We start from the raw sequence: 13597 nt of genomic DNA on the forward strand, positions 1-13597 counted from the left end.
GTGAGGCAATGAAGTCTGAAGCTGATTTACATCAGTAACATGTCACCCATCCCTACAGAAATTACTCTGGATGTGCAGTATGTGCCGTTGTAGCACTGCCATAAGTGTACAGGACTTCATGCATGTCTGCCAAGCCATAATTCTCTCCAAAACTTTTCCTCTGAAGATACTGAGTTGTGATGGCTGCTTCCGCACCAGTCCTAACTGTATATGCACAACCTGTCCTAGTGATGCTTCCTGATAATTTGGTGTGCCACAACCTTTCCCAGTTAGACCAGAGGCATTTCAAGTGCTTTCCCCACCACTCGCCAACACCACTTGTAGCATTTTTTAGTTCTTTGTCCTGCTCTCAGGTTTAGAGCTGTTCCAAAGAAAGCGGGGTATCACGTCATTCAGCAGGATGCTCTTAGGCATGCTGAACGCCAGCGTTATCTCAGGGGGTATCCCGTAGTCTTTTGCTAGTGCAAGGTCATAAAGCTTTCAGAAGAAGTTTTGCCTGCGTAAGTCCTCAGCAGTTTTTTACTGCTTGCAGTAGGTATTGCTATTCTTTTTCTGTGCTTTGTTGTAGTTTTCAGGTAGAGAAGGTCTTACTCATACTTGTGTTGGTCATGAGAAGAAAGCAGAGATTTCCGTGCAGTGTTGCTCTGTGGCTGTATGAGTCTGGACAAAGTTATGCTCCTTATGTTTCAGCCAGCTAGCTTCAGGGCATTTTGTCTTACTTGTAGTCCATGGAGTTAAAATCCCAGTACAATTACCACCACTTCACGAGGCATCAGTAGTGATGCAAGTGTGTTGTACTTAATGTGTGGCAAAATAAAGACAGCTTGGGAATGGATCATGTTTTATAGGACACTGATGTACTTACTAACCTGAAACTGAAGACAGAATGAAGAGACTTTTCTCGAGGCAATGTTTTAATGTGTTGTGTTCTTTGTTTGTTTTGCTGTAGATATCCCAGTTATCAGTAGATGAACTGAGTAGCAGCATGTTTGTTTCACAGATGTAGAAGTTCCTGATAGAACAGTAAGTTGCTTTTTGGTATTTCTCTTTACGGCGGAGTATTTGGTACAAGGGCACTGCATCCCCAAAAAGGGGCTGGTTTGGGCAGAGGGACTGAGCCTGCAGGACCCCGGTGGCTTTGCTCTCTGCCAAGTCGACAAGAAATTCAGCAGCTGAAGCACAGATACGGACCAGCCTTGTGGCTTACAACAAGCCATGTTTTGTTGTGTCTAAAATATATGTTTCATGGCATTCATAGACTCCTATTGTGCATCCCCTGAGTCTGGCAGTTGTGTTTACAAGTTACTCTTGCTCTGCACAGCTCCCAGCTGCCTGTAGGTGCCTCAGGGGGTTGTGCTATTGATGGTAAAAACTGCTGTGGTAATGAGTCAGCTGAAAAGGGGAAACTTCTGTTTTGCTGTTAGTGGCATATTCCTTTTCCTGGGGTAAGCAGGACTGGGTCATCAGCAGCTGCTGTGCATCAGCAGGACTGGCTTGGTATGGGCACAGATCTGCTGTTAACTGCAGTGGGGGCCTGGCCCATGACAGTTTGCTTTAGATGTCCTCGTACGTCTTTAAGATGAATGCCACAAGCAGTGTGCTTCACACTATATGGAGATCCTGGGCTGCTCTAGGCTGCTGGGTTTCTCTGAATGGGAATAACAAAGTTGTTTGTCCTTTTCTTTGACTTAGAGTGTTTTAAGGCCTTAGCAGCAGTCATTTTTCCATTGCTTTTATTTGTAAATATATGTTCATAAGAGAAAATTCCTTGGGGCTTTTAGTTCATCCCTGTATTTTTCACCCCAAGACATGAAAGAGTAGTTCAGCCACTTCAACGAGAAATCACCAGATTTTCCCAGTGCAGGCCGTTTAGTGTACACAGATTGGCAACCTATTTCTTCCATAGGTCACATTTACAGGCAAGTACTTAAATGCTGGAAATTAATTTGGCAAGCAATTCTCTAGTTACATCTTCAGCAAATGACAGAAGTTACTCATGTTGGTGGTGGCCCTTATCTCTGGTGACCTGAATAAGCTGTTGTGTGTATAAATGGCCTGCTAACTGTGGCTGTGGACCCCTGTTAGTCTAGGGGTGAACACTGAGGTATCCCTGTCAGTTGAAAATGTTCTGCATTATACAGTGTACTGGTCTCCTAAATGACAGACAGACGTGCCACCTGACATGTTACGCTATTTCCATAACACGTGCAAAACAGTCTGTCCTACCCAATAAGGAGATCATTTGCCCTGGAAGAACCTTGTTCTTGAACTCTGATTTCATTACTTCAGGAAACTTATTTTTTTCTGAATTCGTTTCATTTCCGTGTAAGTACACTCTTAAATTCACACTGTCAATAGCTAGTGATTTCAGAGTAGGAAAGGAAACTCCATGAAACATATTTATTTGGCAAACAATGAGCATGGTGCAGTCTGTCCAAACAAAGTATCAGCCATGCCTTTAAGGACAATGAAAAATACTTACCTGAAAGACATAGGGTCAGCATTTTGAATGTGATGGGTTCTCTTGGGGATCAGTCTACTGGGCATGGAAAGCATCTGTGTAAGAAGACAAGCCCATTATTCATGAGGGAGCTGTGATCACGTGTATGACCCACCGGTCTGCCAGAAGCTCTTGGCCTCTCAACACCTCACAGCTGCAGGGTGTAACCCCCCTTCATAGACTGGTACTATTTCCCCCACTGTCAGGAGCCCTTGTGTTTCGGTCCCATTCCTGTGTTGTTTCCCACCATATCCATGTGTAAACTGAAGGCCAGCAAATCTCTCAAGCACACATCGTTTCATGCTGCCACCCAAGCATGTGAAGTTGTGCGTGCATGTGCTCAAGTTTTTTGCCAGATAAGGATCTTCATTGACATTTCTCAGTGCCAAGGGGTGAATTCCCAAAGCTGCTGTGAGTGGGAGTTTTGTTATAGAAATACTTGCTGCTCTGGCAGATGTTGTTCTTTTTCTCCATGGTTGACAAGGTCCTGGTAGCCAGGCTGGCTAGCCTAGCTCTTTACAGGGAGGATTTTCACAAGTGTATCCAAGGGGAGGAGATTTGCTCCCAGAAGAGGGTAACCTGAGCACAGGGTTTGTGTGTTTGTATTTTGTCTCCAAGCCTGGTTCATATTTGGCTCCCTAGGATTAGATTTTAATGTGAATATCTATGGCTGCCTTCAAAGGAAACAGGAGCCAACGGTGGTCAGGGATTCCTCCGGTCCTCTCATTAGTTACTCTCCACCTGCCTTCTTGTCTCACAAATGAGACTGTTATTTTCCCACCTCCCTATTTCATAAATTGTTTTTTCAGCATGTGTGAAGCACACTGGAAATTGAAAGCCCTAAGTGCAGATTAAAGAGGATGCCAAGTGTGTTATTAGTAGCTTCATCCTACATCAGAAAATTAAGGGAATAAAACATTGTCTCTCCACAACATACAAATGGCAACCTGTTGGGCAATGCAGTGGGGATGTAGATGTATCTTAGAGGAATGACTTTATTGACAAAAATATATAGCTAGCTTCACATTGTTTCTTTGTTCTTTTTATCTTTCCCCTGCAGCAGACCATGTTGAAATTCTGAACCGTAAAATTATGGAGCACCAGGACTTCTTGGTGGGAAGCTGCGCATGGCCTTTCTGTATATATTCCCTCTTCCCTTCTATCGTTCTCTACCACCTCTACAGTAAGCCTGTTGCAGCCTACATGTTAACCAAAAACTGATCAATGGGAATGTCAAAAAAAAAAAAGGAAAAAAAGAAAAAAAAAGAAAAAAAAAAGCACTATAGAAACAATTAACAAACAGCGCTCTGTTATATGAGATATACAAGTAGAAAATTATAATAGACTTTTATAACACATTACTTTAACACACTTAATCATTTTATGACTACCATCCTGATAAGTGCATCTGCACAGCGGACTGTTGGTTTACTGTATACTATCGATGGATAAATGTTTGTCTTGTTTTTAAAGTGTTATCTTACTGTTTTGTTTACATCATAGTCTATTGATTTGTTTTAAAGTGTACATCATTATCAAGTATACTCAATACCATTTTTTCATTATTGTTATGTCTTAAGTTTTCATATACTGTAGGTTTTATGGGGTTTTGTTTGTTTTTTACTAAAAATGTTATTGTGGGAAACAGGAATTATGTGCTTGAAAAACACGACGCAGGAATGTTCTGCCCTTTTCTGGATTTTGCAGTTAATGTCAGCTAGAGTTGCTTGTGTTAAATGCTCCTTTTATCATGGAAAATTTGCCTTCAAGCAGAGTCTCCAGATTTTTAGTACAAACAATATGAAAGGACAGCTGTCATTTTAGTCCAGTTCAGGGTATTTCTTTAAATACAGCGAGCTCATTCTGGAAACTGAAGAAAAACACAAAAGCCCAATCTCAGTAAGGGGATAGGAAAGATTTGCTCAGATTATGGTAAGCATCAAGGAATTTCTGCAGTTCTGTTGTACGTTGAAGTGCATTCTCAGCTGCAAACGGCGCACAATCTTTCTTGCTGTTTTCATGGTGCAGTGAAAAAAAACCACATGGATAAGTGAGATGGCTTCAGTTGGGCAAAGATGCATTTGCATTGGAGAGAAACAAATGCCAACTGTTAGCCATAAAACATGTAGCTGGAGCAGGCCCATAATCATGACATAGCCCAAGCTGGGTAATACCGTGAAGACTGGGCTTGTCTTCTCTAAGCATGCTGAAACATTTCCGCCTGAAATCTGTGGCTCTTTGAAATTTTGTCAGCATGCACCAATTCTTTAGTCACCATTGTTCATGATTCGGTGATTTTTCCCAAGATCTCTGGCCCTTTAAAGCAAACACAGCGGTAACAAACCAGAAAAAAACGAAGCATAAGCTTTCTACCATGCATAAACATTCTTTTTAATGGGGTTCTTGTAGGTCAGTGGATGTATTTTGGCACCTTCAACTTGATCCAGACCAATGTTTGTCACAACCAAGGGCTAGTTTTCAATACCTCCTCATCAAGCGCATGAATAAAGCAGCTTCCAGCTGAGCATGCTGGGCAGCACAGCCTGGTGTTGTGCTGCCTCGCTGAACAATCTGGCTACACAGAATGCATTTTGGTTCAACAATGCAGCTAAATTTATCCCTGTCATAACTCTGTAGTATCACTGGCATTATGGAGGACGTGGATTTGCTCCTGTAAATCCGCGAACTCCATGAACGTATCAAGTGCTAGGAGAAAGACAGTCATTATTAAATACAAGCAAGAGACAAGTTCCTAGTGTCCTGCCTCCCTGAATTCACAGTGGTCTTGTAGAGTGCCAAACTCTGACAAACAGGTGATATTTTCTTTTCCAAGTTCCTTGGCCTTGGTTAGAGAACTTCCTTGCCCCCCTCTCCTCCAGTGTGGGCACAGATACATTGATAGACACGTACCTACATGGACCACAAGTGATAAAGGGGCGTGTGGAGCACAACAGGTTTGTCCCTGAAGAGGCTCTGACCAGCTGCTTGTGGCAATTTATTCACAGCAAGAACCTTTGATGAGTCCAGCTCAAAAAGGCCTTGAGCCAGAAGGGATCTTTCTATTCATTTCAGCAGGCTTTGAACCAAACCCTGAAAGAGGGGAAAAAACACACGTACCCCTAACCCTCGATCATGAACCTCGTGTTTTGACAGTCACTTGTGTCTGTAGCTGTTTCCCAGCCACCACCATTCAAAAGCGAGATGGTGTTGCCTGAAATTAGTGACTCTCATTTGTATTGGCTGCCACATACCTGTTCTTTTAACCACTGAGTTTCTGTTTCCCAAAACCATAACATTGTTAGTGGAAAAAGTGGATTTGAGTACTTCCTGTTTGAAATTATTTGTGTATCAAAATGGGTTTTGCACAACCTGTGCCAGTGCCTCAACAAAGAACAGAGCTGATCTTCTTAAGCCAGAAAGGATGCATTCAAGCTTGTATGGCTTTATGAGTTAAAGGAGGTTGGAACTTTTTCAGTGCTAAATGGATTTTTGTATATCTTGACACTTTGATGTAACCTCCTATTTTATTTATCTACTTAAACATCTGGCATAGATGTGCATAGAATGTAAACCTAGAATACAGCTGTTTTCACGTCACATTTAAAGCACTGAAAAAAAAAAAAAAACGTTTAAGGATTATTTTTTATTAAAGAGGTCCAATGAGGGATGTTCAGGGTAGCTATATTAGGTGCCACAACAGTTTTTATATTGCTGGCAAATTTAGAGTTAATTTGTAAATGAGTTTAAGGAAAGAAAAGCTTGAAGCACTAAACTTCACCAAATTCAAAACAATCTCGGCAAAAATGCCATTTTGAGGTAGCACTATTTAAACTAGTTGTGCAATGACTTGCTCTAATTTTCTTTGTTCAAGAAAGAAAAAAAAACAGTCGACAGACTATAAATTTCCTAAATAGACTATTACAAAGTCACCAAGCTAGTTAGTGACTCTAAACAAATGTCATAAAAGCATGAATATCATCCTTTATTTGACAAGAGATGTATGTAAGTTTGTTTAAATCAATATAATTTTAGTGACATTTTTATAAGCTTCCCACTTTCCATGAACCTATATTTTTTATTTATCCAAAGTTATTTCTCTTTGTCCATTTCTCTCAGCCTTATGCAAACAATATGCAAGAAATGCTGAAACTTGGATAAAACGGGTCATGCAGAGGGAAAATGAAAGCTGAGATTGATCATTTTCACGAAAAGGTTGTTAGTAGTTTCAATAATAAGTACTACTACTAAACTGTAACATAAGCAGACAATAAAAGAGGGATTTAAAATAAAATGGATTCATAAAACTATTAAGATTATTTTTGTTAAATACAGTGTTTTTAGTAGTTTGGAACATGATTTCACAATCAGACGTGTTTTTTAGTTGGAAGTTTCTAGCTGATGATTTTTGACTTTGTATTTTTGCATCGTGATGTTCTAGAAACCATTACCTCCCTGGCCAGCCCGCGCCGGCCCCGTTCCTGAACACTCTGAAGCACTTTCCTCTCTGCCATACGTGTCATTTCGCACTGCACTCGGAGTGTTCACGAACAGCGGCGCGGGCGGGCTGGCCGCGCGCTCTGCAAACCACAAGCGCCGTGCTCCCGCCACGGCTCCAGCAGCGGCTGCGGCGCTCCGGATTCCTGCGGCGGGGTCCTCCCAGCGGGCAGTCGGCTGCAGACCACGGCGAAAGTCCCGCCCGAGCGGCTGGAGCTGTGCAAACCGTACAGGCAGCGATGGAGATGGGTATGTGTCTCTTGTAAGGTGCATCGGGCTGGATAAGGAGACGTGTGTGTCTGACGAGATGTCTTCTCCACCTGGCAGACTCCTTGCTAACGCAGTAGAGTAGCTCTAGGACGTGCTAGTACACAATGATTGAGAAACTGGAGTCCTCATTTTTTTTTTATCCCTTGTACATTTCACATACATGAAAATTGAAAAAGGTGAAATTTATGAGGAAAATCTAATTTCCCATTCCTGTTGAATGGATTTAGTTTGATATTGACCTGATTTTACCATGTGCCTGTTGAAGGCCTTAGAGTATATACTGTATGTTAAAGACTGTAATAACATTAAAAAAAAAATAGTTGATAGCCTAATCCAAATGTAAATAGAGCTACAACACATTGTTACTAGGCTACAACGCATTAATTCATGTCATGTATTTTCATTTCTTTACCATTAGTTTTTAAGGTTTTCATTATTGCTTTTTTGATATCTTTAGTAACTAATGAATTTAATTTTGAAGGAGAGTTAGAGAAAGTTTAAAATTTTTACTACATGTATTCAACCCATTTAGTTATATTCTAAACCAACACTGAAGCATGGTAAGGTATAGAATACAGTCCATAACTAGTTTGTATAGTTTACAGTTTAAGAACAAAATTAACTTTGTATGTAACTCCTACAATGATAGATTCATTGTTAACTAATTATATTAAGTTGTTGTTGCTATGGCAACAAAACTACAACATGGCTACCTTTGTATACATTATTTGTGAAATTTTCACATGTAAATTAAAAGTGATGTGTAACAGTATGAGCTTGTTAAAGGTACAGTTCGATACTGTCAGATAAAGATATGATTGAATATTTTTAAAATCCCAAAGTCCCATGTGAACGCTGAATTTGTGTCTTTATGTCACTTTTTCAGTCAAGAAGTTTACAACACATGGATTTAGAGTCAGGTTTTATAGCTTGTAGAAATTGTTGTGTGGCAAGGGTTATTCCACAGTATTTTAACTTTGAAAACACAACGGCCTGTATTTACGACATAGTGACTGGTCTTTCTTTCATTTCACGTTCACTTGCATTGTGGGAATTCAGAATTAATCCGTTTCAGTACTGTAGCTCTGCTTGCAATTTTGGTTTGGTTTGTTTTCCTGAAATTGAACACTCACATGATTATGTTACGATCAGGGCTAAATAATTAAACGTGTAACTATTTTAATACTAATTTATATTAGCAAAAACTGTACATAAGAAAAAATATTGTGGAATGACCCCGTAACAGTGTTGAAGATACAAATATGCTGCAGTTAAACTGATTCAGTTAGTGTACGAATGTGTGAGACACACCTTTTTTGCACTTATGTACATAGTCCACGAAAGAAATCCTTGGAACTTATTTTGAATATAAAAAGTCTGTAATAATACAGGAAAAGTTTGTAAAAGAGATAGGTATTACTAAGGCTTTGAAAAGGAGGAGTTTTTTGCTATAAAACTTATCTGAAAGCATGATGTTGCTTTGCTGTTGTAAAAGCTTTGTAGTTTGCCATAGCTTATTATACAGCAGACTGATAACAGGTCAGCTCCAACCTGCAGCACAGAGAAATGGGAAACAGTGCTTAATTAATTAGTAAGGTCACTAGCAAAGATTTTTTTTAATCAGCCTACATTTTCAAACACACCCTAGGTCATGCTTCTGATGCTTTGTATTCTCGGTGAATCCTATTAGGACTGATCAGTCAGTGACAGCATACACACGTTTTTCCTAGCACCTAATCCCATTTCTAGCTGGAAGTGTTTATCTGTTATGGGTGGCTGTCATTGCAGCGAGTGTTTTAAATCCCAGAGGGAGTTTGAACTGGTACAACATGCTGGTTTGTTCTTTGTTTTGGTTGTTCTGTTTTTGCTGATTTTTTTTTTCTTTTTTATTTTTTTAAATCTTTTGGGGCAAGCTAACAAAATTGAAGTGACCGATGAGCAGTGGAGGGACAGGAGCAGCTTCATATTGTCTTGGGACAGTTTTCTCCTGCTGTGCCCCCGCCTTAGCGTTCATCTGAGAGAGCCAAAGTCCTGGTCAGACGGCAGTGCTGCACGGTGCTGCCTGCCTTGAGGAAGCTGTTGGATGGATGCTGGGTAGGGAAGTGAACGCTAATCATGGCAGCGTGGCCAGCTTGGTTCTGGCTGGGTTTAACAGATCCTGTTGTCTTGCCATCAAAAGGGAGTGCAACCATCCCGCCCAGCCTGCTCCTCAGGAGCATCTTCTGGGTAGAAAGGGGCTGCCCGGTGGCTGAGGGGTGCGTGGCTCTGGTTCTTCTCTCCCTGTAGTCGGTCACAGTTTAACAGAGAGAACTGGCACTTCCAGGAGAGCCTGGCTGTGCATTCCCTGTCCAGCCAAGGCTGCCCCTGGTTCTTTGGAGCTGTCAGGCTGCCCTCTGGACAGCGCGAAGCAGCCCACAGCCAAGCGTCAGGAATCCCAGGCAAAACCCTGTGCCTTTACTAGCCAGGAGATGCTCTGATATGCGGAGCTGGTTGTCCTTTTGATCACTGCTAAGCATGTTGCTTTCCCTAATGAAATGTTACAGAGAAAACAGAAGATGAATGGTGTAAAACATCCTTTCCCTGCAGCAGATTCCTAATTCCCGGCAGCCCTGGGTCCCTGGGCTCTCTTGATTCCCTTCCCCCTCCTGCTGTATTGGTTGTACTGGCAACTCCCCACAGTACTGGGTGGTTTTTGGAAAAGCCAGCGGGCCTGTATTGACCCACTTCGTTTTTGGTTGGAACCAGCTGTGGGGTTTGTTTGTTTGTTTGTTTTTCAAAATGCAAACCTCAGATTTGCTTTGGTAAGGTTGCTGGTTTTGCCACAAGGCTGGTCCCAGCTCCGGCTGCTGAGCTGAACACCCCAGAACAGCGCCAGTGGGTGGTGGCACCCGCTGTCCCTGGCTGCCTCTCCTGCCCATCCCAGGGCTGGGGGCTGTTGTGTCGCTGCCAAGTGACTGCTCTTCAGCCACCGCTGCTGGTGGCTGTCTCAGAGATTGCTCTCTTGACATCGCTGACAAATGTCCCCTACCCAGACCGTATTTCACCACGTAGTTTGTTTAAACAGGTGGTTTGATGAATCAGAGCCTTAGCATCATGTGGTCCCAGTGTCTTTAAAACAGTGGGGAAAAAAATCAGATGTCTCTTTGTGGGCGTTACAATAACCTAGATTTTAATATGAAATAATCAGCAAATTCTAACCACCATGCTATCAAGGCTTCCCTTTGCTGTAATCCATTTTATAATCAAGCTCTTACTCATTTCTAAGATTGAGAGAAAAATATTTTGCACTATGTGAAATGAATCGTAGCTGGTAAAACTTCTTGGGATACGAGGATGATCATGACAACACTGCTAAAATCTTTGCTAGTGATCTTTACTGTCATCTCTATCATCAAAAATAACTCTATATGCCTCTCAAATGGGATATTTAAACATGCAAAATAACACAACTATTAAATAAAATGAAGTTATTTTTTCCAAACACACAACAGAGAGAATTACCTGACACCGAATTACAAGGTTCCAGTTCTTTATTACTGTACACAGATGCTATTTGATAGTGGTGGAAGCCAAATGATTTTGTTGCCATGGCTTTTGTATCCTAGCAGATGAGGGGATGATAAGACCATTCTTAGATTGGATTATGGGATTTTTTGTTCTTTACAATTAGCTTTCTTTCAATTATATTTATATTTTAAATCACAAAAATGAAACTAAACTCCCCCTGCTCCTTATTATATCACCTGACAGCAGATCACTTTTTTTTAAAAATAGAGAATTGTATTTTAGGCAATCAAATCAAACAGAGAATGTTCTAAATTGTCAGTTTTTAATTTAAATATATAAAAACACTTATACTGTACTGTGTAAAGTAGATATTTGAAGCACATTCTTCTTTTCATAGGCATTTCTGGTAAAAACAAAGTAAGGGAAACATTAGGAATCAATTTAATGGTATAGTTTAGAATATAGACAAACAATTACAGTTAGCCCTGTGGAATTGTAAGGAATTAAAATATCATCAGATTCAGACAGGCATAGGCTAATGCAGTATTTCAGTTCCATAACACAATAGTTCATTCCCTCAACTGCTACCAACAGGGTGTACGCTTTGAATTTATTTTTCTTTTTGCCACGTTATATTGCTGTAGTGCTTGTACGTGCTTTAGAAATGTGCATAATGCTACTCATTTTAGTATGTTACTTCTATATTGTTATTGTTTATTTTTTGATCTTTTAATAAAGTGTATAAAATTCTTGGTTATGTTTTTTATGGATCCATATCTACACATTAATAGGAGTTTAAGAACTTTTCAAGTTCCAGTTTATTAGTCCCAATCTTTAAAGGTTCTGATGTAAAAATAATAACTAATGAATTTGATTCAATGTTATATCTAAAGTGTAGAAGAACAGAATAAATTTCTTTCCAGAAAATACTTTTCAGTATTTTGAATTCTGTAGCCAGTGCCTCCTCTTTATTGGATGCATTAGGCCTATCATATTAAAGTTACTAACACAAGGAAGAAATTTGTATTTTAGAAAATAAAAGTAAAACTTTCCAGATGCTGCCTTTTGGTTTCTCTTGTGCCTTAGACCTTCTGAGACACATGTGATGTGTTATGTTTGTTTTGTATTTTTCCATGCTTCCTTTCTGACCCTATCTATGATGTGATTAGAGAGGAGATCAGAGCTGTGCATTTGAAGATAACCATGAAGAATAAATTGAATATAATTCAAAGGCCTGCAGCTTTTGTAGCACAGTGATGTGTGTATTAATTTTTCTCTTTCAGCATTTGTGTCAGATACTGTTTTGAACGTCCCAGTGCAGTAATACAACAGTAATCTCCCTTTGGCAGAGCCCTGGATTCCCAAACTCTCCTCCAAGTGCCCGGCTCTTCCCCTGCGCTGCCCGGCCAAGCCCCGCAGCCCCGGCTGCACGCAGCCAGCGGGGCCGAGTTGCCTCCCGCCGCACCTGGGGCGACTGCGGCGACGCTTGGTCTGATCTTCCTCATGGGAAACCTGCTTCTTGCTGAGACGCAGAGGTTTTGTTCCATCTGTAGCACTGAGTAGATGTAGAGATAAGAACATCGTTCAGCAGCGTCTTCCCTCCTTGGTTGCCGCCTGTGTGCCAGCAGCATTGCTGCAAAGGGGACTTTTGCCCCTAAACTGTCTTGAGGTCACCGCTTACACCCTAAAAGCATTAGCCTCCATTTTTCCTGAGCCCCAGGGGATTCAGGTCTGAAAGCAAAGCAGAAGTCATCTTTCCTTGTGATGCTGATCCTCATGTGCCTGGGGTGCCCTCTGTGAGCTTGATGACAGCATCAGGGCCACATCCTCCTGCAGTGATCAGAGGGAGCTGCACCAGAGCCATTGGAGGTGCCTCTTCCTCAACCACACCGAAATGCAGAATCTGCCTTGGCCAAGGGATGGCCAGGGTTGCCTGTGATGGCACAAGGAAGGGGACGGGGCGTGCAGGGGCTCCTGATGTTCACTGCGAGCTCTCCTCTGGTACCAGCTGCTTTCACGCTCACGTGTTGGGTCCAGCTGGAGGCACCAAGCCCTGCGGCACGGCTTTGGCAGGAAAGGCTCTCAGCAGCAGGAAAGGACACCTGGAAGCCCCTGAAGATGCGGAAGGCTCTCGTCTTTGGTAAAGTCTTCAGTTGTATTTTCGCCTTCGGCACCCAGGCTGTGGCAACACAGGTGATGCAAGGTGACAAGCGGGTCGAGACCTGTGCAACAGGAGGTGTTTAATGCCAGCACGAGGAAGGGGACTGCAGCATGGGCGTTGTTGGCCATTTTAGCTATAGGTTCCTTGGTTGATTTAACTAAATCCATGGCAGGTTAACTAAATCTGGGCAGGTGCATGCCCAGCCAGGGATGGTGTCTGACCTGGAGTCCTGCCTCATAGCCCAGAACAACAGGGTGGGAGACCAGGTGAACTGCTCTGCATTTCACATCCAAAGTGTGGATAGTAAGGACCTTGGTTCTCAAAGGATCTGATACCAGGGAAAAATAGGAGTTTTAAAATAAATGTGTCAGGCTTCTGGTCTACTAGAGCTGCCTGGTGGTGTGCAGAGCAGAAGCAGGAGCAATGCTCCCAGGCACGTGCTGCTGTTCCCCATCGGCTTTAGTAGGACACGCTGTTGACTTTGAGAAAAGACAGACCAAGTCTAGGACAAAATTATATAACTGTTTCTTTTTCATCAGCCTGTTTCCCTGTCTTCTCCTTGCAGGTTAATTGACTCTATTTATGTGTCAAGGCCACTTAGATTTTTTTTTTCTATAAATGACTCCTGCCTCGTCTGATGGCGTAATTAAACGTCTGTATTTTTT

The 13597-nt window shown here is 41.7% G+C and overlaps 1 protein-coding gene across 7 annotated transcripts in view; it reads left to right on the forward strand.

Annotated features, from left to right (window-relative positions):
- Positions 1–4854, forward strand: part of MBNL3 (muscleblind like splicing regulator 3) — a 91017-nt gene extending 86163 nt beyond the window's left edge. For all 7 annotated transcript variants that reach the window (XR_004750445.1, XR_004750446.1, XM_035325160.1 and 4 more), the window contains 2 exons: positions 950–1023; positions 3561–4854. Coding sequence is in view for 5 of the 7 variants with exons in the window: in XM_035325160.1 (XP_035181051.1) it covers positions 950–1006 (57 nt within the window). In the remaining 2 variants the exon portion in view is untranslated. The remainder of the gene's footprint in view (positions 1–949; positions 1024–3560) is intronic.
- Positions 4855–13597: the final 8743 nt, after the last annotated feature.

The sequence above is a fragment of the Oxyura jamaicensis genome, chromosome 4 (assembly GCF_011077185.1).
Source record: "Oxyura jamaicensis isolate SHBP4307 breed ruddy duck chromosome 4, BPBGC_Ojam_1.0, whole genome shotgun sequence".
Lineage (NCBI taxonomy): Eukaryota > Metazoa > Chordata > Aves > Anseriformes > Anatidae > Oxyura > Oxyura jamaicensis.